At 41.7% G+C, this 24261-nt stretch overlaps 1 protein-coding gene and 1 long non-coding RNA gene across 6 annotated transcripts in view; one reads left to right on the top strand and one right to left on the bottom strand.

Moving 5' to 3' along the window:
* The window catches only part of RNASET2 (ribonuclease T2), a 41106-nt gene extending 33908 nt beyond the window's left edge, over positions 1 to 7198 (bottom strand). For 2 of the 5 annotated variants that reach the window (XM_067535923.1, XM_067535927.1), the window contains exons 1-2: positions 6810 to 6939; positions 1643 to 1747 (exon numbers count right to left, since the gene is read on the bottom strand). In XM_067535923.1, coding sequence (XP_067392024.1) covers positions 1643 to 1731 — 89 coding nt within the window. In that variant the 5' untranslated portion in view covers positions 1732 to 1747; positions 6810 to 6939. Of the gene's footprint in view, positions 1 to 1642; positions 1748 to 3310; positions 3330 to 6809; positions 6940 to 7001; positions 7075 to 7180 lie in introns of those variants that run through there. The other 3 variants (XM_067535925.1, XM_067535924.1, XM_067535926.1) reach the window with 3 other exon arrangements.
* LOC137145229 (uncharacterized) lies at positions 7023 to 8274 on the top strand. The gene is made up of 3 exons (XR_010917609.1): positions 7023 to 7147; positions 7629 to 7737; positions 8131 to 8274. It is a non-coding gene; the product is annotated as an uncharacterized lncRNA (long non-coding RNA).
* Positions 8275 to 24261: the final 15987 nt, after the last annotated feature.

Raw genomic sequence — 24261 nt, 5'->3', positions numbered from 1 at the left:
TACTAACTGAAATGATCGCATATCTTTAAAAAAGAATATATACCACCATCCCAACACGGCAAAAAATTGGTCCGTCTCAAGCCTGATAAATGTTTTCATTACACACTTCACTTTGTCATAGTGGTCATGCTTAACGTGGTCAGTTTCATTAGCTATCTAAATTAACACAAAATTGAGCAGGTTTTCCATTTATTATTTATAGGTACTGCCTAAAACAATCTCAAATATTGGGTTAAAATTACTCAAGAAGCAAAACTGTAATGTTTTTAAGTGCAACAAGTTTCCTCCCTTCTTCTTTCTGCCATATTAATAAATGTAAACATCTATTTTTCTTAGGCACAAAAAAGCAACTTCATTCATACAATATCATTATGCTAACTGTGCAGACAGAGACAAAGATATAGTGTATAAAAATAGCACAAGGTGGAACAAAATTTTCACATGGATACAAGCCTGACCATAATCCAGAAGTCTAAGGCCTGGTCAGAGTTTTGTCCACAAAATATTGGAGGTGAATACACTGAAATGCTCCTCCCACCGATGTAACTCCCCTGCTATGCTGACATAATAAAACCACCTCTGCAAGAGGCGTAGGGGCTTGTTAGGGCGACGCACTGTTAGGGTATGTCTTCACTGATAGTGGCAAATTTACCGCCATCAAATCGATGTATTCGGATTGATTGAGTGGTCAGTGAAGACCTGCTCAATCCATCTGGAAGTCGACACATTAAAACCACCCCCTCAAGTGGCATAGCGCTGCATCGACGGGAACGCATTTCCCATCGGCACAGCTCAGTGAAGAAGCCGCATAGAAGAGTAGTTACGAAGTCGATGGGAGTTATGCAAGCTACTCTATATAGCCTGCGTAACTCCCGTTGACTGACGCCGAATTTCTAGGTAAGGGTAGACCTGGCCTCAATGTGGACACTGCGTTCTTTACACGTTGGCTGCCCGCTGGAGCTGTGAAATTGACAAGAAAGCCAGGCAGCTGGAACCCAGCTACCCTCTGCTTCCCTGGAGAGCTAGGTGGTTGGACCGTTCTCCCAGCAGGGAGCTGAGGCAAGAAGCCCAGGTGGCTGTATCCTGCTCCCAGCTGAGAGCTGGGGCAAGGAGCCCGGGTGGCTGGACCATGCTCCCAGTGGGGAATGGGGAGGCAGGGTGCAGGGGAGTTTGTGGGGCAGCCAGGATCCCAGTAGGGAGCTACCAGTCGAGCTGAGAGACTGGGCTCTCAGCTCCTCAACTGCCCCTTAGGTCGGTGAAAGCGCTCCCAGTGAGAATGCGCACCACTGATCCAAGAAGAGTCATGTGATCATCAGCCACCACAGTAACTGATTAATACAGTGGCCAGTCGACCTAACGTAGGTTGACTTATCTGAGGCTTGGTCTACACTCACCTCAGCAATTCGGTGGCAGTCAACGGGAGTTACGCAAAGAACGTGTGTAACTCCCATCGACTGCTGTTTTTCCTCTTCTGCGCGGGTCTTCACTGACCTCTCAGTTGATCCAGATAAGTCGATCTGATGGCGGCTTTGCCGCCGTCAGTGTAGACATAGCCTGAGTAGTGTAGACAAGGCCTAAGTTCTGCTTAAAAAAACCCAACAACTTATTAAGATATTAGAAGCTTTTCCAACTGATAACTTACCTTTCCAGGAATGTATATGAAGTACACCCACAATAGAAAGCCAGACAAAAACAACCCAGAATCAGATAATATGCTGTTGCAGGCTTCATTTTATTTACAGTAAATCTATAAAGAGAAAAAGAAACCTGTAAAAATTACCAGTCATGTGATTACTAGGTTCGAGGAGTTAGAAATAAGAACTTAACCTGCAGACACTACAGAGACAACAGAAGTTATCGATGCTATATGAAATTTAAAACAAACAACTTATTTTAACACATGAATAAGCAGTATCTTTTGAAAGCTGTAAATGATTTTTCTGTCTGAGGTATTAAATTTCATATTTCACTAGAATCAGGACTGAAACCACCATTTTCTCTCTTACTTGGACAGCACATTGTACCATTGGAGAGCTGGCCCCATATACATACGTATATTGGGAGCTAAACCATAATCTGTATATGTAAATATGCTTTATGTAGCATAAACTTACAATACTGTTGAGTTCAAGTGCACAAAGTGATTAACTTGGGAAACCTAAAACTTAACACCAATATTCTGTTTGGCCCATCCAAGCTGAACCTTCATGAAAGCTCTCTGGGACTAATTTATTTTCTACAAATGAAATTCTCACCTATGCAGAAGACCAGTGATAGGCCTATGTTCTACGTAATAATAGTTACACTTAAACCCTCACAATAAGGTCTAAGTGGGATTTGAATGGTTTACAATCTTTGTGCTGGTCCTTTGCACTGTGGAGTTTCACCCTGAGTGTTTATTAAGGGGACACCACCAATTTAGAATCATATCAATCTGAAAGTGAGATTGTTGAAAGTAACACCCAAGATAACTAGAACTGAAAGAGTTCCACAGACAGTTCATGAAGGATTAAAGGGATAGGAAGGGCCTGATTTTTAAAGCAGGTTTTTGCTTTTGCACCCACAATGCATTGTCAGAAAAAGATTTGAATGAATTACAGGTACAAAGTTGTGGGGACAATTAATTGCAAGTGAAAAATTGTGTCTGCCAAAATGGAGACTCAGTTTGAAAAACATGGTCCTGAAAGTTTGCCTTAGAGAACAGAAAGCTATTTCCTGATTTCTGTAAAAAGAGTGTGACCTTATAGTCAATTTTTTTTTCCAGATTTCAACTTTTCTACAAAAGTTTTCAATCAAAATTTTGAATAGAAAAAAAATAAGATAATTTTGATGAAGTTTCCTCAGCATTTTCCCACCAACTCTGTAACACACACGAGTGCTGTTGAGAGACTCAAATTTTATTTCCTGGTCTCACTCATCTGACTTGGATCAATGATAGGAAGTTTAATATCATGTCACATGACAGAGGCCAATCTGCAACTCCAGGGGTTACAGCTTCTTCCCCTACAATTAAATTCCTGACCAGCAAAATCAATTCTGGTTTGGGGAAACTGCTGACTGCAGATTAATCCAGGGAGAGCAAGAAAAGGTGATTCAAGAGAAATGAATCTCCCTGGAGATGAACAGTGTCAGAACAATTACAAGGAGAAACTGATGGCAAAGCATAATGACCTAATTACTTTAATGTACCTCCCCATTATCAAATTCCTATTACACATAGTGATATGGCACAAGGTGGTTTGCACAATGAAGTTGGAGTTTTCTAGACAAAGTTGTGAGAAGCCATATAGGATATGCCTCTTTCTCTCACTGGATGATAAGAAGGGACACAACTCGTATCCCAGTTGGAAATTTCAAGTCTTTGCCAAGAAGAGGACCCAGGCAGCGTTGCACAGCAGACAGTGAAAAAATGCGGTGTTTTCTTCAACACACTGGTCTGCTTCCCAAAGCCAAAACACCGGTTTGAGAGAGAATGTGAGTAGGACTGTCATTGGCTGGCCAAATTGCCCCCTTTCTTTGTATCAGCTAAAGCATTGCCTATAATTAGCACTCTATTAACTCCATCTTTTAAAGTCCTTTCTAGGAAAACCATTGTGAAATCTGGAAAAAGAATAAGACTACAGCTATCATAATCTCTTCTGTGAATCACCTGAATGAATCCTCTATCAGTCTGGAGAAACTAGTCATTGCAACTGAGAAGCTGAGCTAGAGAACCCAGCTTCAATGAAGTTCTAACTGAAAATCAGCAAAATAACTTTAAAAAAACAAACACACAATATATTGTTTATCCAGTGATGACTTGGTTATAACGAGACTAAGTGCTTCTCAAAAAGCATAAACTCGAGTTAAAACCCTCTGAATGACTAAAATGTATAATGTACACTTGTATTTTATTAGCATGTTTAGTCTAAGTTATCTAGAAATTATGCTGAATCACTAACTCAGTAGAAAGCATTGATTCTGGAGAAACTCATTACACAAACTAAACCTATTACTATTTACAACAGGAAACCGTGCTTCCCTACAGCAAAAATTAGCTGTGAGAAACCCTGGGTTTTTCTAAGAGTTCAATCTAAAAATTATACAGATTTTATGATCAAGCGAATTGACAGCTTCTTAAAAGAGGAAAAAGCTTTGAATTGGCTTGCAAGCTGAAGGTTTTACCACTATTTGAACCTTTGTTTAAGGCAAGAGCTTTCAGTGTTGGTGAAATTCCAGAGAAATTACAAAAGCTTCCAAATAATTACCTGCAAATTACTATTTGATAATCTTGTGTGTATTAATGGCAAAGCTTATGCATGATTGTCACCTGCATAAGACAATTCTGAACTGAATTTACATTCTGTGGTAATTAAGTAGTTTGTCTAAATTTTTTAAATTCCACTTAGAATTGTTTAGCTGAAATGACATGAGCAGTCCCACAACTCCATTGGCACATAAGCTTGATTTGAGATAAGGATCTATATTTAAGGATCCATAGTTCCATGATGATACCAGAAAATCACCTGCCTGGACTAGTCTAGAACTAAGATTATGTTAAAACTGTGAATTAATTGATTTGCTTTATTATCTCTTGAAAGCATAATATCCCATGTTGAGTTTAATTTTGGTATTGTAAACTCTATCGTTAAACCACCTTTAGTTTGCTTTCTGTGATTTCTCATTTGCTTTAAAAGACAGGTTGGCTTATAAAACTCAAATTTATAATAATTCTCCAATTTGTACTTCAGCTAAGGAATCTAAAGAACGCGGAGAAGCCCTAGTAAAGATAACTGGGTAAGTAATTTAACCAATGTGTGTTTTATAAATTTCCCCACAAAGTACTACATATGCAAATGAATTTCTCCAATGATGGCCAGAGGAGAGAACTATGTGAGTCACCCTTACATATGAATATGCAAAAATTGGCCTAAGTTTTTGGTGCCATCTCAAGCAAGACTGCACACTTCCTCCAATACAAAGCAGTGGAGAGGCCTCACCCAAAAACCTGATCAACACACATTAAATGCCAATATAACAATGCTCTTTGGCTTCAACAACATTAAATCTGCACAACAGCGGAGCAAAGAACCCTTTCCAAATCTGAATAGTGCTTAAATAACTAGAAAAAAAGTTATATGGCTCATTGGGCGAATAGATCATTACAATGGGCTAGGCTGCTTGCTAGGCACTAAATAGAATCTTCTCACTAAAACGACTGTACCACAGTAAAACACGCACATGGCAGACAGACTATTACTCCATACAGACTGTGTGAAAGGGAGGAAGGATGGTTTTGTGGTTAGGGCACAAGCCTGACGATGAGGCAATTGACATTCAGTTGCCAGCTCTACCATTCACTTCCAGTGGGATCTTGGGCTGGTCTGTGCCTCCATTTCCTCAGCGAGGAATAATAATGCTTTACACCTCCAGGAGAGTTGCAAGGTTTAATTCACTGATATTTGTGGGGTGCCATATCATGGTGACAATAGTCATATAAACATCTTACTAAATAATGCTGGAATTGCAAAGTACACAGCACCATGGAGACACAAACAGACATGACTGCATGTAATGTGACTGGAGAGAGATCAACACTGAAAGATATTTTCTACTCCCGTCTAATTTACCAAGGAGTTATAGAGAGATACTCCCTCAAACTACCAGAAATAACATTTGTCATCAAAAAGAGAAAACGAAAAGAATCATGCAGCACTTTTGATAGACAACGTATTACACTGGTGCTCTCTAACCTCACCCTGACCTCTGATTTGCTTTCAGGGGGAGTTTAAGGTGTAGGTGTTGACCTACAAAAGCACTTCATAGTTCGAGTCCTAGCTCTCTGTAACCCCAATCCTGCAAAACTACACATGGTGTACCTAATGTTATGCATGTGAGTCATCCCATTGAAGCCAATGGGCCGATTCACATGTGTAAAATTAACTGCTTGCAGGATCGGTGCCATTTCTCTACCTTCCTCTGCAGTAACTGCAATCATCACAGTACAAGTGAGTGCCTGTTTCACACAGGAGGAAACTTGGAGCAAGATACTCTCAGTGGGCTCTGGGATTGACTCCCCCACTTCACCTCCCCTCAGATCTGGATCTATTGACTTTCAGGGACACTTAAGAATCAATTTGCAGTAGCACCCAGAGAGTGGTGTCCTGCTCTGTCCTAGGTTGTTTTGCAAACGCTCAGAAGAACACAATCCCCTGCAGGTTTTATGAACCGACTAACTCAATTTGTAATCGAAGGTTCCCCTCTGTTCTCCAAGGGTTCCCTTGATGGGAAGGATTGAATGGGGGGACTTTTTTTTTTTTTTTTTTTTAGGAATTAGGAAGCATTTCGTGGTAGTTGGCCCATTTGCAATATTTCTGTGGGTTTTTAATGTGGTGGGGGCACATTAAACTCCGAATAAAAACTGCTTAATCCCAGGAGAAAGGAAAGGGACGGTCGATTTTGCGTCGTGCTGGGCAACAACTTGCTACCAACTCGGAGATGGACAACACTGGCAGATTGACACCTGGGATTAGACCCCCAAACAATAAACGAGGCCGCTGCTCCATATGCTGCGGCCAGCTGTGCCAGGCAGCCCGGGGGCTTACACTCTCCTCCTAGCAGCTGTCTGGGTAATCGTGCATCGAGGCTTGGCTTTGGGGAGGGGCAGGGGTGACCCTGGGTGGTGCCGCTGCTGCCTGAATGGGAGGGAGCAGCTCCCGGGAGAAGCAGGCGCCAGAGATCCAGCCTCAGCTCTCTTCCCGCCGCCTCTGAGCCACCCAAAGGGGGGGAGGAACAAACCCCCCGTGAAGCCAGACACGCGCCCCCCTTACCTGGCCTTTGTTAACCCGGAGCCGGAGCCAGCACAGCACAGGAGGCCACTGACTTCCGTCAACAGCTGGGAGCCGAGCAGGCTGTGTTAAACCCCGCCCCGGCACTGCTCTGCCCTTCTCCCCTTCCTGCAGCAGGGCGGATGACCAGCGCCCACGCGAGGCACCTTTCCGCCCCCTGGCCCTGGTCCCTACCCCGGCAGTGTCCCGTGGGCAGCCACGTGTTGGAAAGAGGCAGGGGCTCTCCCAGGAGCCGAAGGGAGGCACCCCGCTCCCGTTGACACTCAGTGGGGTTTGGGTGTCCAGCTCCTGCCTTGGCAAATCTCACCCTGAGCCTTCCGGTATCCCACCGCGATAGGGGCGATCTGCTTCACCTGGTGTTTGTTTTCGCCTAACGCGCTCTTCCCGATTCACACGCACCCTCGCCCCTTTCCCACTAGCACAGGCTCGCTTGTGTGGAGGAGGACGCCTTCGTCTTGCACGAATCTGGCATTCTTTTCTAAAGCTCTCCTGGGAAGGATTTTGCGGTCTTTGGTTTAGATGGGACGTTTAAAGACTGCATTCATAGTATATGTATCTACATTAACTCCCTCATTCAAGTTGCCACAGCTTGACAACCCTGTGGGTCTGCTTGTGTGTGTGTGTGCACAGAGGGATCCAATGTGTGCCTATCATAAACTAAAGGATGAAAATGAAGTGTAAGGAGCTAGGGAGGGTGGAACGCCCAAACACACAACACAATCCACTCCTCTAGAAACCACCTTCACAAAAGTTACTGATGACCGCTTCTTCCTATACAAATCTTAAGGGTCTCTTTTCCAGACTTATGCCATGATGTGAAGTCACCTGTTTGCCACGTTTATTCCTGAGTCCCAAGGTTATCTCCATTATTTCACAGCCCAACGTTTAGGGGTTCCACCATTTTCATCCGGTAAGTACCTGTATTGTAGCTGTGATCTGTGGGGTGTATGTAAATTACTCCTTTTTTCAGGTCTATTGCTCCCCTTTTTTAATGTCCCTAAGACACTTCCCCCCCCCCCCCCACATTCCATTTTTTGTAATGCAGATTTGTCTGTTCTTTTAGTATTTGGGGTGTTCTATTATTGTTTATTATTTTGACTACGTATTAATAGTTTGTGAAATACACTGAGCCTTTTGGTGAGGCACCCAGGGTACTTTCCACATAAAATTATTTTTATTAACTACACAGGGGACTGAAGTAGCAAGTCATGTGTTATGGAGTACAGTAACCATAGTAGAGAATCAAATCAGCGCTGAGACATGAGTTTATGTATGGTGTGAGCTATTCTTCTTTCTTGTACAGTGTCATGAGGGAAGTTGCAAAAGGTCACATTCACATGCTGAGAAACTATAGTCATGAGAAAGAACCCAATGGACTGAACCACAATATATCTCACAGAACACTGGTTAGGAGCTTTCTGTTATGTAATAAATCAGAAAAAAAAATCCACAATACGTTATGTGTTTTCAGTTTGATACATGCATCTGGAGCACCAAGCATGATTAATTAGCATTATATGGTTATGAATTCACTGGGCCAAGTTTCAAATATCCTCTGTGAAATGCACTTGCAAAATTAGGGGCAGACTTGTTTTCAATAAACTTGGTATTTAAGGTTCATAGTTACATGGTGTTCAAGGTTACATTCTCATTGACAGGGTGAGATTTTTCTGGTGATGTTAGGCTCCTGTTTATGCATTTGCACCATGGGGGGGGGCGGGGGGAGAGGGAAGGCAAAAGTAGTCTTCTCACCTTTGCATAAGAACACAGGAATTATCATACTGGATACCACCTCTAGTTTAGTATTCTGCCTTTGCCAATGGCCAGTACTTGAAATTTCAGAGTATAACACTGGTAAAAACAGAAGGCCTTGCCAAGTATCCACATAAAAAATAATCACACCCCTCAAAGACATTGAAATCTCTGTCAACTGTCCCAGAACGACTGCATGGACATGGAGAATGTCTCCAGGTCAACATTAAAGCACACTGATGACATGAAGTAGGTTGTACTGCATTGTTAGTGGAAGTTGCAAGATTTTGCTGCTGCTGTTCTTGCAATACCTGTTCTGTGGAAAAATAGAGGATTAAACCGCCAGGCTCTCAAACTGGCACTTCGGTTCACTTTAAGAAAAATAAACCTAAAGGCATTTCCCCACTAAGCTAGTAGTAGATGTTCAGTTTGCCACAGTTCAGGGCATAGTTTCTCAACCTGTGGTACGCGTACCCCCTGAGGGTATGCGAGACACAGACAGGGGGTACATGGCGAAAAATCCAGTGAAGGGAGGTGAGTGGCAGCCGCCAACTTCTGGAGAAGCCAGGTTGCAGCCACCTGCTTCCCGCCCAGTCCCAGCTGGGAAGTAGAGGGCAGCTGCTGCAGTCCTGAGAAACTGAGTGGCAGCTGCTGGCTTTTTGGGATGCTGGGCGGCAGCCGGAGGCTTGGGCAGCAGCCACTGGCTTTTTGGAAGCTGGGCGGCAGCCTCCCGGTCCTGCCTGTCCCAGCTCCCAGGTGGGAGCCCAGTGGCAGCCTCCTGCGCCTTGCGAGCTGTGCTCACAGGTGGGTGGCTGCCACCCACACCAGGGTTCTGAGCCGAGAGACAGCCTCCCGTGCCCCAGTTTGAAGAAAGGCAGCAGCTGCCTGCTGCCTGCCCACATCCCCAGGTCTCAGCCTGCACGGAATTCTCCTCTGCCCCAGCTTCGAGTAGGTGGCAATCGCCCAGCTCCCAGGCTGGCAGCCAGATAGCAGCCGACTGCAACTTGCCCAGGTGGCAGCTCCCCTCCTCAGCTCAAAGCCCAGTGCCCAGAAAACCAGGTGAAGAGCCCAGCGGCTTGCCCAGTCCTGGAGCTGGGCTCTACTGGCAGGCTTACTTGTCAATTTCACTGCTCTAGCTGAGCACTGAAATTGACAACTATGACAGCCCCCGATTTTACTAGTATAAAAATGTTAAAAGGGGCCCACACAGTGCGATTTGCCCCAGGCCCGCACCCCCCTAGGGACCGCCATGGGGTGTGCTGCTATCCATTCTGCTGAGTTGCTAGTGTCTGCTCATACCTCACAAGTTCCCACCTGTGTGAGAACACTACGTGACCCTGCCATCAGGCCATAGTGACTGGCTGGCGTTGATCTTTGCTCCTATATGGAGGAAGGGGAAGAGGAAGGAGGGGAGAAACAGCAGGGGGTTTTGTGATCTGCCACAGCCACATAGCACTGCAGAACTAAGAACTCCCCTGCTTTACGAGAAATACAGTTGTCCAGCAGTAAAGGGGAAAAGATTGTATTTCTCAAAATGGAAAATTGAGTGTTGGGGAACTTATTAAAATTTTCAGAAGTTAGGGGATACTTGCTAGTTAAAAGGTTGAGAAACATTGGTTCAGGGCAACTGCACCTGTGTTTCCCTTCAGTGGTCAAGCAAGGGCACCCATTCTCAAGCTTCCACCTCCTCTGTTCATCACCTCGCTGGTACGGAGACTCGCATCTGTCTCCCTTTTGACCAGGGTATCACCACGCTACACAGTTCTCTCTGCCTTCATTGTGTTATTCCCACCAAAAAACAGACTGCTTAAGCAGACATGCTTGCTTTCTCTTCAGAGACCAATAATAGGCTGCCCAGAGTAAAGCTATCACACAGCTCTTTCTGGATTCTTAGGGTAAATGCATTACAGAGGAAACATATTAAAAGCAATAAAATAACCTATATGCCTGCTAATAAGCTTACCCGTGATTACCCCAACTCCGACGTGGATGATCAGTCCCTCTAACTGCACAAGGGAGTCTCTTCTATGGTCACAGGTTCATAACAGCCTCAACTCAGAACTAGCACACTTATGAAAAGTTTAGTAACTCCTTTATACAGTTCAAGGATCTTTCCTCTGGAGTTTCCAGAAGCAAGTAATCAATAGACAATGGGTTTTTCTCCCCAGGGACTCTTCAAAAGACTTCCCAAAGTACCTCTTAGAAAACCAACTTCATATATATTGTCACAAACAATTATTTCAAGTTCCTAACATTGCCCCAAGATTTACATTAGTCTCCTAGAAAAGTCACATACAGTCCTACAATAACAAATAATTACATTTTTAATACAATGGACCCTAAAGTTATTAAACTTAATTAAATTTGTTTTCTCCAAGATTTCAGGAAATTGCCCTCTGTCAAGCTACCATAAAACTAGACAAATCTGTGGAATTATTAATACCATAAAGTAATATTGCCGTGCCATGATCTCAGTAGGAAATTGTATTTACTCTGATTATGAAGGGTGTGTGTACATGAGGTATGATTTTTGATGGGGGTGAGAAAAGTATAAAGAGAACCACAAAGACTTATTTTTAACTCCTATTTTCTTAAGGTTTTCAATTTAATATTTATAACTGTGTGTACAGGGAAGGATGAGAAAACTGTTAAAAACAGGTCAATAGTAGCAGTTAAATCAATCACTTCATCTGATGCAAATGCTGAGTTCTATAATGAGGAAAAAAGACAAGTTCCACTTTATTTCTATGTGTAGCAATACATGAGACTCATAGATTCTAAGGTCAGAAGGGACCAATATAATCATCTAGTGTGACCTCCTGCACAGTGCAGGCCACAGAACCTCACCCACCCACTCCTGCAATAAACCTCTAACCTATGACTGAGTTATTGAAGTCTTCAAATCATGGTTTAAAGACTTTAAGGTACAGAGTATCCATCAGCAAGTGAGCCGTGCCCCATGCTACAGAGGAAGCCAAAAAAGCCCCAGAGCCTTTGTCAATCTGCCCTGGGGGGAAATTCCTTCCTGACCCCAAATATGGCCATCAGTCAAACCCTAAGCATGTGAGCAAGATTCACCAGCTAGACATTCAAGAAAGAATTCTCTGTAATAACTCAGAACCCACCTCATCTAATATCCCTTCACAGGCCATTGGCATATCTACCACCAGTAGCCAAAGATCAGCCAAAATAAAGCTGTCTCATCATACCATCCCTTTCATAAATTTATCAAGCTCAATTTTGAAGCCAGCTAGGTTTTTTGCCCCCATGGCTCCCCTCGAAAGGCTATTCCAGAACTTCACTCCCCTGATGGCTAGAAACCTGTATCTAATTTCCAGTCTAAACTTCCTGATGGCCAGTTTATATCCATTAGTTCCTATGTCCACATTGGTGCTGAACTTAAATAATTCCTCTCCCTCCCTGGTATTTATCTCTCTGATATATTTATAGACAGTAAGCATATCTGCCCTCAACCTTCTTTCTGTTAGGCTAAACAAGCCAAGCTCTTTGAGTCTCCTCTCATAAGGCAGGTTTTCCATTCCGCAGATCATCCTAGTAGCCCTTCTCTGCACCAATTCCAGTTTGAATTCATCTTTCTTAAACATACAGGACGAGAACTGCACACAGTATTCCAGCGCCTTGTATAACGGTACTAACACCTCCCTATCTCTACTGGAAATACTTTGTCTGATGCATCCAAGGACCACATTATCTTTTTTCATGGCCACATCACATTGGTGGCTCATAGTCATCCTGTGATCAAGCAATTCACCTAGGTTCTTCCTCTCCTCTGTCACTTCCAACTGATGCATCCCCAGCTTATAGCAGAAATTCTTCTTCTTAGTCCCTAAATGCATGACCTTGCACTTTCCACTATTAAATTTCATCCTATTTCTATTACTTCAGTTTATAAGGTCATTCAGATCTACCTGTATTATATCCTGATCCTTCTCAGCATTGGCAATACTTCCCAACTTTGTGTCATCTGCAAACTTTATTAGCACATTCCCACTTTTTTGTGCCAAGGTCAGTAATAAAAGGGTTAAATAAGATTGGTCCCAAGACGGATCCCTGAGGAACTCCACTAGTAACCTCCCTCCAGCCTGACAGTTCACCTTTCAGTATGATCTGTTGTAGTCTCTCCTTTAACCAGTTCTTTATCCACCTTTCAATTTTCATATTAATCCCCATCTTTTCCAATTTAACTAATAATTCCCCATGTGGAATCAAATGCCATTTCAAATGCCTCACTGAAATCTAGGTAAACTAGATCCCCTGCATTCCCTTTGTCTAAAAAAATCTGTTATCTTCTCAAAAATTAAGATCAGGTTGGTCTGGCACGATCTACCTTTTGTAAAGTCGTATTGTATTTTATCCCAATTACCGTTAACCTCAATGTCCTTAACTACTTTCTCTTTCAAATTTTTTTCTAAGACCTTGCATACTACTAACAGGCCTGTAGTTACCTGGTTCACTTTTCTTCCCTTTCTTAAAAATAGGAACTATGTTAGCAATTCTCCAGTCATATGGTTACAGCCCCTGAGTTTTCAGATTCATTAAAAATCCTTGCTAATGGGTTTGCAATTTCATGTGCTAGTTCCTTTAATATTCTTGGCTGGAGATTATCTGTGTGTCTCCTCCCCCCTGCATTTAGTCCCATTAAACTGTTCAAGTTTGGCTTCTACCTCAGATGTGGTAATTTCTACCTCCATATCCTCATTCCCGTTAGCCACCCTACCACTATCCCCAAGATCATCATTAGCCTCATTAAAAATTAAGGCAAAATATTTGTTTAGATATTTGGCCATGCCTAGATTATCCTTAATCTCCACTCCATCCTCAGTGTTTAGTGGTCCCACTTCTTTCTTGGTTTTCTTCCTGTTTGTATGGCTATAGAATCTTTTACTATTGGTTTTAATTCCCTTTGCAAGGTCCAACTCTACTTGGCTTTTGGCCTTTCTCACTTTATCTCTACATGTTCTGACCTCCAAGAGGTAGCTTTCCTTGCTGATCCCTCCCATCTTCCACTCCTTGTAGGCTTTCTGCTTTCTCTTAATCATCTGTCTGAGATGCTTGCTCATCCAGCTTGGTCTACATCCCTTGCCTATGAATTTTTTCCCCTTCCTTGGGATGCAGGTTTCAGATAGTTCCTGCAACTTTGACTTGAAGTAATTTCAAGCTTCCTCAACCTTTAGATCCTTGAGTTCTTCAGTCTAGTCCACTTCCTCAACTAATTCCCTTCATTTTTTAAAGTTAGCCCTTTTGAAGTCAAAGGCCCGAGTCACAGATCTATTTTCGTTTATCCTTCCATTTAGTTTGAACTGAATTAGCTCATGGTCGCTCGAACCAAGGTTGTCCCCTACAACCAGTTCTTCTATAAGGTACTCACTACTCACCAATACCAAATCTAAAATGGCATCCCCTCTTGTTGGTTCAGTATCTATTTGGTGAAGGAATCCGTCGGCTATCACATCCAGAAAAATCTGGGTCCTATTATTACTACTAGCACTTGTCCTCCAGTCTATGTCTGGGAAGTTAAAGTCTCCCATAATCATACAGTTCCCAGCAGTATTTACTTCATTAAAAGCCTTAAAGAGGTCTTTATCCATGTCCAAATCAGATCCCGGTGGTCTGTAGCACACCCCAAGCACTATCCCAGAGGAAACTCTAGTAGTTTTCTTCCCCAATGTGATTTTTACCCCGACAGACTCTGTCTTATTAATTCCATCTAATTTCTTTAGTCTACCTCATCATTGATAAACAATGCTACTCCACCACCTTTGCCTTTATATCTGTCTTTCCTAAACAGCATATACCCTTCAATACTTGTCTACCAGTCATAACTATTCCACCATGTTTCTGGTATTCCTATAATATCTGATTTCATGTCCTCTACCAGTAGCTCTAGTTCCTCCATTTTGTTATCCAGGCTCCTCATATTGGTAAACAAACATCTTAATTTTTGCTATTTGGCTTCGCTCACGTTCCTTACCGGATTTGGCACAGTCATTCTACTGCCAATATCACCTATTAAACTGGTATCTACACTACCCTTCCTCTTCATGTCCATTCTGCTCCCCACTACTGTGTCCTTTCTTACTTCATTTTCCTCCCTCTCAATGCTAAAATCAGGTGTGGACATTACTTGGGCATCTCCCCAGTTTAAAGCTCTCTTAATCAGTGGTGCCAGCCTCCATCCTAGAAGTGCTATTTCCCTCCCTACTCAGGTGAAGTCCATCCCAAGAGAACAGTCCTCTGTCCATGAATGCCTCTCAGTGACCATAGACTCCAAAGCCCTCCTTATAGCACCACTGCCTGAGCCATCTGTTGATCATCAGAATCTTGTCACACCTTTATTGTCCTCCTCTAGGGACAGGCAGAATCCCACTGAAGATCACCTGAGCCTCGATTTCCTTAAGAGTCTTCTCCAGCCTGGCACAGTCTCCTTTGATACGTTCCAGCAAGAATCTAGCTATATCATATGTACACACATGAAGGACAATCAGTGGATTCTTTCCCGCTCCCATTAGGATCCTCTTCAGCCTCAGGTCCACATCCTGTATCTTAGCACCCAGCAGCCAGCACACACTTCTGTTCTCTGGATCAGCTCTGGTTACAGCCTGTCTGTTCTTCTCAGGAGGGAGTCCCCAATCACGTAGACCTGCCTTTTCCTGATGACACTGCAATTCTCCAGCCTATCCCCTGTTCTTTCTGGTTTTAAGTCATCTCATCTACTATTTTCCTTTGCAATCCTCTGCAACTGTTCCTGTATTCTCCTGGGGCTCTTATTTGGTGGTACCTCCATTGGCTCATCCACTCTTTGTATAGGACTAGCTGCTCTTCTCTTCTTCCTTGGCCTCTCACCTTCAGCTACCATCTGCTGTTCCCCTTTTTCATTTTCCAACTCCACAAACCTGTTTCTGAGCTATATTTCTCCTTCACTAGCCCGTCTTTTCCTCTGCTGGGTTCTCACAGTCAGATGCTTCCATTAGCCACTTTCCTCACTGAGCATTCTCCCCTCAGTTTGTTGGTCCTGCTTCCATCTGCAGGTCTGGGTTTTTCCCTTCAGCCTCCTCATTTTGCTCCATCATCTGCTCAAATCCCCTTCTAAACTCAGTCAGAATTTCCACCTGCATCTCCAACCCTCAAATCTTCTCTTCCATCAGCTCTGTGATGCGGCACTTCATACAAACGAAGCTCTTTTGAGATATCCCCTCCAGGATCATGTACATCCTGCAGCTTGCACATCCAGTCATCTTAATTATCCCTTTCACTGCTTGAGTGACTACCACTGTCTCTGTATCTGTCATAGCCTTTCCCCTACTTCCTGTCAGTGAGAGACACAAAAACAAAAAACACCCCAACAGAACAACCCCCAACGAGCACCCCAACAATACCAAAACACCACACGCTCCTTCCCCAAACTCCTACTAAAACTCCTCTGTGTTCAGCTCGGTTTGCTGGCTCCTGTGCCACTGCAGCTGATGTACTAAGTCTGGAAAATATATAGCTGTTAAAGAAGTCCAGTAATTCAATAATGACAGATTTTGTGGTGGAAGCCCACTTCAGCTTTTTATTTTTTAATACTGAAAGATTAGGTTTACTCAAGTAATCATTTCTGAAAGGAAAAGTTTGTCTGTCTTTTATTAATGGTGGGTGAGTTCATAGACAAGCACATCTGAAAATGCAGGAAAACAATCTCTGTTGTAAGCTGGAGTTACTTCAGTTTAGCACTGAAACCTTTTCATTTGCTGTCTAATATGTAGTATTAATTTAAAATTATTTATTACTACTCTAGCTTTTAAACACATTATGCTTTTCAGAGGTTCTTGAATTTAGCAAGCTGTTTCTTTTCTTTAGCATTAAATGTTGTACTTTGATTACTGGTGTGTTTTTCCCTTTGGACTCTCAAAGGTGTATTAACAGTGTGAAGGATTTGTATTCCTTTGTTTCTGTTGCTCCTTAATAATAATTCCTTAGCACTTATATGTTTGTTGAGACAAATTCATCCTCGATATAACATAAATCAGTGTAGCTGCACAATGTAGGAATTTCATTTATAGTTTTTATAGTGCTTTACAAATATTAGTTAACAAAGCTCTATGACTTGGTGTGATATGATCCTTGTACTTTGCGATCATTGTCCCAATGCAACAGTCTACATTGGCACATCTCCAGTTTAACACCCATGAAACTGGACTTTCTGTATCAGTTAATTAAGATCAATAAACAGATTGTCACTTCCGCTTCATTTTGCTTAATAGTTAGATACTGGGCATGATGGTAACTCATTATTAATTCTCAGTTATACCAGTATATGACACTCAGGTTCACTAGGGGTCAGATTCTGTCACCCTTATTCAGCTTCAGTAGGACATTACTCCATGAACACCACCACTGATTTCAATGAAATTATTTGCAGAATAATTCTCAACACCAGTAAGGGTGGGAGAACCTGGTCCTATAGTATAAAATTAGGTTTGTAATTACAGGGAAAGTCATGCTGGGAAAACAAGAAATTAAAGTTTTAAACAACTACATGACAAAAATATCTGTGGAAAGATTATGAAAATTTAGGCATCTTAGAGAAATATTAGTTAAGAATTCATAACAAGATATTTTCCTTTACAGTCCATTGTCACCTCTAACCTTCTTCATGGCATGACATGGTCCTCTCAAAATGAGTTCTCTCTCTAGTTTGAGACTTGGCTTTTTTTTTTAATTGACAGGCCAAATTGAAATTCAGTGCCTGCAAACACACATCCCACATTACAGGCTTTCCAAGAAACTCAGATGATTATTGGCTAGTCTTAGACTGCAAGCTTTTTGGGGTAAGCACTGTCTTATTGTTCTTTGTTTGTATAGTGCCTAACACAATGGGATCCTGGTCCATATCTGGGATTCCTACGTGCTACAGTAATACAAATAATAATATTAGTCACTTTCCCCCACTTCCTTCCATCTTTTGGCCAGAGTATCAGTCAGCAGTTTGACAGCAAAGCATTGAAATCACAGGCTGTTCATGTCTTTGTTTCACAACTTCTGGCTAATGGGCTCTGGAGAAAGAGATCATGTCGTGGTTGGAGAGGGAACTCGGCAACAAAGAAATTAGAGAGAGAGCAATGCTCACAGAGTTCAATGCCTAAATCCAGGCTGCAAGAAGGTCTCTCTCTCTGCTAGGCTACTTAAGTGCCTAAGTTGTTTTTTGTGAGAATGAGTTGGGTGCTTCACTCACTGCACACAAAACAGCAAAGAGAAGGTGCTGCTCAATTTATACAAGGGTAGAACTCAACCTTGATCTCCCACATTCCAGGTGAGTGCTCCAACCACTATGTTAAGAGTTAAAGATAGGCACTGCCATTCCTCCTCTGGCTACATTCTTAATGTGGCCCAATTTGGTAGGCACACTCTGAGCACATCCTGAGCCTACTGCAGCGGGCCTCCCCCACAGGGAAAATATGCATTTACCCACCTATTTGCCTCCAGGTTTTGAATTGCCCTGGGAGTTAGGCTGGAGACAAGCAGCAGGGCACATGCTCAGGGGCAGAAATGTAGGCACTTAGGGACTTTGTATCTTGAAAATTTAGGTGCTGAGTTTAGATGCACATGGGGTTAGGTGGCAACCAAGCGGGAGTCTTGTGGATCTCAGGGGCTCCTAAACTGGCTCCTGGTACTGTACGTAGAGGCCTAAATCTGGGGTTGAGACACATAAGGCCCATTATGGATCTGGGCCTCCCTCATTCCCACACAGGAACTACTCATATTGCCAGTAACAATAAGGGAGGGAGAAGTTTCTTTGGGGCGATTACACCACTTTGCATACAGGTAGCAGAAGAGTAGGGGTCTCTGATCTGCTCCTGCTGCAGTCCAATTATATGCTGGCCATTCCTCTGAGCTTGTGGCAAAGCCACAATTTAACTGTATATTGCCATTCAACCACGACTAAGTGCTCCAGAAACAGTTATTTTACTTTGCTAGCTAATTTTTGCTAGCTTCATCTTCCATTTTTTCACACAGCACATTGTTTACCAGTTTATATTGTACATCAGAGGCAATCCTTAGAGGTGTGAGTGCCTCTTATGTAATACTAAGTGCTTTCAGCTTGTACTTATGAGAATGAGGGCACTCATTTTACTTCTTAGCAGACACTTGTTATACCATGTGATATTCTGGTTCTTCTATTCACGACCAAAACAAGAAGGATCATAAATTATATGAAAGATGGTGTATATATATCCTATATACACTTACTTATTAAAATTGTATATGACAGCCAAGACTGAAACATGATGATACAGCTTCTTGTTTCAAGCCTACCCTGGGCTTTATCTCTTTTTTTGCATAAAAGCAGTAATTGAACATTTTGTCCTCTATACCTCACTATTTCTTGAGCAGCTCCTTTGAGTTCCCATATAGACACACAGACACTGGTCAGAAGGGACCAATATGATCTAGTCAGAACCCCCGCACAATGCAGGCCACAGAACCTCACCCACCCACTCCTGTAATAGACCCCTGACCTATGATTGAATTATTAAATTCCTCAAATCATGGTTTAAAGACTTTAAGCTACAGAGAATCCCTCAGCAAGTGAGTCTTGCCCCATGCTATATAGAAGGCGAAAAAACCCCTAGAGCCTGTGCCAATCTGCCCTGGGGGAAAATTCCTTCCCGACCCCAAATATGGTGATCAGTTAAACCCTGAGCTTGTGGGCAAGACTCACCAGTCAGACACCCAAGAAAGAATTCTCTGTAATAACACAGAAGCCATCCCATCAAATGTCCCATCACAGGCCACTGGCATATCTATCACCAGTAATCAAAGATCCGCCAAACAAGGCTGTCTCATCATACCATCCCTTTCATAAATTTATCAAGCTCAATTTTGAAGCCAGCTAGGTTTTTTGCCCCCACTGCTCTCCTTGAAAGACTATTCCAGAACTTCAGTCCTCTGATGGCTAGAAACCTGCATCTAATTTCAAGTCTAAACTTCCCGATGGCCAGTTTATATCCATTAGTTCTTATGTCCAGATTGGCGCTGAACTTAAATAACTCCTCTCTCTCCCTGGTATTTATCCTACTGATCTATTTATAGAGAGCAATCATATCTCCTCTCAACTTAATCAGGCCTTTCCTGGCTACTGTTTCTAAAACATCTGAGTTACTTTTGCTTTTTCAAGAACAAGAAGTGATTGAAGAATTTTACCAAAGGAGGACCATGGAATGTTACAAATAAAATTGCCTGTCTTTGCTCCAAGGAGTGTGCTCAACAAAGAATGACTATAAACCAAGGGATGATGACAAGTCGATAGAAGAGGACGAAATAACACTGTATCTGATCTGCTTAATGTTACTGATAAATCCTGTTATTTCCTCTCTCTTATGAGAAAAAATAGCGTTGGTAGGTGGTGTCAGGAAGGAAGGCTATCTGCAGCAGTGATAGAAGGACTGTGTGTGATCAAATTAATTTTATTACATGTCATCTATAGTTTTATGCTAAGATAGAAATAAATCAAATCCCATGTTTACAGTTTCAGGGTGTCAGCCAATCACTAAAGTAGTCAGAAAGGGGAAATTATAGAAAACCAAAACTTTTGAGATCTTCTTTACATATAAAGAATCAGAAAGACACAATATTTTACTTTGAAGTTCACTCCAATCACCAGAGTGCAGTGAAGTCAAATTATTCTTCCAATTTCAGTTCCTTTGTTGTGACAAATCCTGTTTCCCTTTCTAACATAAATGGAAGTACTGACTTCAGCAGGATGAGAACAGACAGCAAATATAGCAGCAAGAATTGATATACTAATACTAATGTATCAAATGTTTTTTGCTAATGAAAACAATGTGGCCTTGTCTATCTCCAAAAAGGGTGAAAAGAAGGATTTACAAAATTATAGCCCAATCAGCATAATTTTGATCCCCAGAAAAATACTGAAACAAATTAAGCAATCAATTTGTTCGAACCTAGGGAATAAAGTGGTGTAAGCATGAAGGATTCTTTCTCCAAGAATCAGGCAGCACAGACAATACTGAAGAGGTTTATTCACAATACCGCAAAGTCTGATAAATCAGCTTCAACTTCATGGTGTTACAGTGGTCAATTATATACCCTTTCTTATTGATTACATAGTACATTTTAAATTCTTTATCTAGTCACATACAAATACAGACATTGTCCCATCTGGAGAGAACACCAATGATAATGGTCGTTACATACAAGCAGAGACACTTTTAATCACTTTAAGGATGCTAGGATTACTTTCGGTGAGGGGTAGGGTGGAGGAAGAAGGGGGAGATTCTTACAGATAGATGGCAGACAGACAGAAATTCTAAAAGCTAATGTGCTATTCTCATTGGAATTAGAATCACTAAGAGGACATCTGGCTTTCTGAGCCATCGGATACCTACACTAGCCATTGTCCTTGAGGATCAGGTATGCTCATTAGCCATTTACGTGAGATTTGATTTACAACTTGTTAGCTGAAAACAATCTCAAGCCTTACAGTGGTAAGTAATAGACAATTGACAAAAACAAATAATGTGAAACCAATCTAATTTCCTTCTTTGACAGAACGTTGGAATTATTAGTGTTTTAAATTATTCCTATGAATATGGGAAACCATCAAAGACTAATTTAACTATAAATTCCTTTATGATATTTAAAGGTCAAATGGTACTTCTCCATTTGCTCTAAATATGCCTAAAAAGCCTAAATAATAAGCAATTTACTAATCCAAACAGTAACAAAACATTTATAAGCATTTGATTAAGATACTTACAAAAGGGTTAAACCCAGGGGTGCTTCGACCCATATTGGTGGGCTCCAGTGTGGTCAGGCAGCAAGTATTAGCAATGAATCCTTAAAGAGCTTACTTTTTATACCCTTTAACAAATATATGATGTCACTGCCCATTACTGAATTCAGCTAAAAAACAGTTTGAGATACTTCACCCTTATTTCCAATCTTAACATAGGTAAAAAATACAACCTAATTTCTCCCCAAACACCTTTCCTCCCCTCCTTCTTGATGACCAACAATTTTTCTTTTGCACATCTTTCTTTTCCTACCCCATACAGCAGCCCTAAATTTTGAAATAATGCTGGTATGTGGGGTAGGAACGACCATGTTGGCTCATTTTAAGATAGATTTGTTTTATTTATAATCATCTGCAGTCACTCCTATTGATAAGAGGCCTTCTTTTTAGAAACTTCCTCTTATTTCATTAGTTATTCTTTGAACCAGACATCATTCCTACTTTTCTTCCTTCTGGCCTTAGTTAATTTATTATTTTCAATGTCTTCCTCCTGCTTGTAAAGAAAGGCCTTTCTTTACAATGCCTATTTCCTTAAGCTAACACTAATTATTTCATTTCATATTTACCTTATACAAGGTAACTGGCCACGTGGATGGGGAAAGCAGTAGATGTGATAGATCTGGACTTTAGTAAGGCTTTTGATGCAGTCCCACATGACGTTCTTGTAAGCAAATTGGGGAAAGATTATCTAAATTAAATTATTGTAAGGTAAATGCATAACTGACCAAAAGACCATTCTCAAAAGTTATTAATGGTTCACTGCCTGATCAGAAGGATGCATCTAGTGGGATCCTGCAAAGGTCTGTCCCTAAGTTTGGTATTGAATATTTTCATTCAGGATTTGGAGGATGGAGTGAATAGTATACTTATAAAAATTGCAAATTACATCGAACAGAGAGATTGCAAGCACTTTAGAGGGCAGGATTAGAATTCAAAATGATCCTGATGAATTGGAAAATTGGTTTGAAATCAATACGATGAAATTCAATAAAGACAAATGCAAAGTACAACACTTATGAAGGAAAAAATCAAATGCACAAATACAAAATGGGGAATATCTGAATAGGCAGTAGTACTGTAAAAAAGGATCTAAGGGTTATAGCAGATCATAAATTAAATATGAGTCAACAGTGTGATGATATTGTGAAAAATAAGTCATTCTGGGGTATATTAATAGTAGTGTCATATGTAAGACATGGGAGATTGGTGAGGCACCAGGTGTACTATCCACTTTTGAGCACCACACTTCAAGAAAGATGTGAATAAATTGGAGACAGTCAGGAGAGGAACAAAAATGATAAGAAGTTTAGAAAACATGACCTTTCTAACTATACTATAAGGATAATTATGCACTGGAACCAGTTCCTAGGAAGGTTGTAGAGCCCCCATCTTTGAAGGATTTTTTAAAGCAACGGTTCCCAACCTTGGGGGCAGGCCCCCTGATTGGGGGGGGGGGGGGAGGTGCCAAAGATTACAGGGGTCTATGAGGCTTCAGTAATATTGAGCTCATTTAGCCACATGAACTCCACGCTGGGTGCAGCAGCCTCCAGCTCTGTGCCACCTGTAGCAGCAGCAGCAACAGCAGCAGCCCACGCCCCCGAGCTCCATGCCAGCCAGAGAGGAGCACTGCCCCCAGTCTCACACCAGCCAGGCACCTGGCTGGAGAGAAGCAGCCCCATGTTGGTAGGGGCCTGGAGCAGCCCCAGCCAACCTGCCAGAGCCCGCCTCCATTACCCTCAGTCCATGAGAGATGGGAAGAGGCGGGGCCACACAGCTGCGCCAGGGGAGGCTTAGCTTCTTACTCAGGTAGCAATGCTACATTCTTTGCATCACTATAGGTATGAACTCAATTATCCAGAAAGATCTGTAGTACAAAGGACAGAGATAAATATCAACATGGTGAAGCGTACCATAGTGTTCCTAAAATCCAACTTCCCAGATTTGTTTTAAAATATTCTTAATCTTGAACTGTGTCAAGGGAAAATAGTAATGTAGCTCATTAGTGCCACCTACTGCATGTTTCTGGAAACAATATAAACCAATCAGTGAATGTATGCTAGTATATCTACATCTTATAGTTAACCACTGAGTCTCCGGAACTCATATTTTAAAATTTCTTATTATACATTTCATTGGGGGTCCGGGGGAGGGTTCTTCCCCTCCTGAACTTCCTAGGACTTTCCACTCATTTCTATAATTTACTACAAATAGATACAAAGGTTTCTTTACGAACAATATACTGCAAAGAAGAATCACATATTTAAAGGATTAACAGATCTTAATAATGATAAAATAATATAAAGCATTAATATAATGCTTTACATGTTCAAGGCACTGCACAACCATTAACTAATTAATCCTCACAAAACTCCTATGAGGTAAATACATGTTCTTGGTCATCTATAAAATACTTATCTTAACAATATTCCAAACATAATTTCATAAAAACCACTTGCTCCCTCATTTTCTTTTGTTGAACACAGTATGAAACGTTAAGTTTTTTAGTTTTAAATATATGGTAACACTGAATATAGAATTTAGTATACATCTCCCTCCCTTAGCTGCATGTTTGCTTATCAACAGGTGTTGGATCAAAGGCCTGAAGAGCCAATTCCTGTTTATTTACTCACACACATAGTCCCATAAATTTAGTAATTAAGCAGGATTTGGAGCAGGATTTGGTCCCAAAAGCATTTAAGTGATTCTCAGGTTTTGCAGTGGGTATTGTGCTGTTCATTGAACTGCATGTGCCTTTCCTAAAGTTCTGCTGCTTTTGTTATGAAACATTTTACTGAAATGTGCATGACACCATTTAGTGTAGTGTAAACAGCTAGGAGAACTACTCAGTTATATTACCAGGAGAGC

This window comes from Emydura macquarii, unplaced genomic scaffold (assembly GCF_026122565.2).
Source record: "Emydura macquarii macquarii isolate MOO-44397 ecotype Brisbane River unplaced genomic scaffold, CSIRO-AGI_Emac_v2 contig_3517, whole genome shotgun sequence".
NCBI lineage: Eukaryota > Metazoa > Chordata > Testudines > Chelidae > Emydura > Emydura macquarii.
Note: the sequence above shows the minus strand (reverse complement) of the source record. Positions and strands in the feature narration are given on the sequence as shown.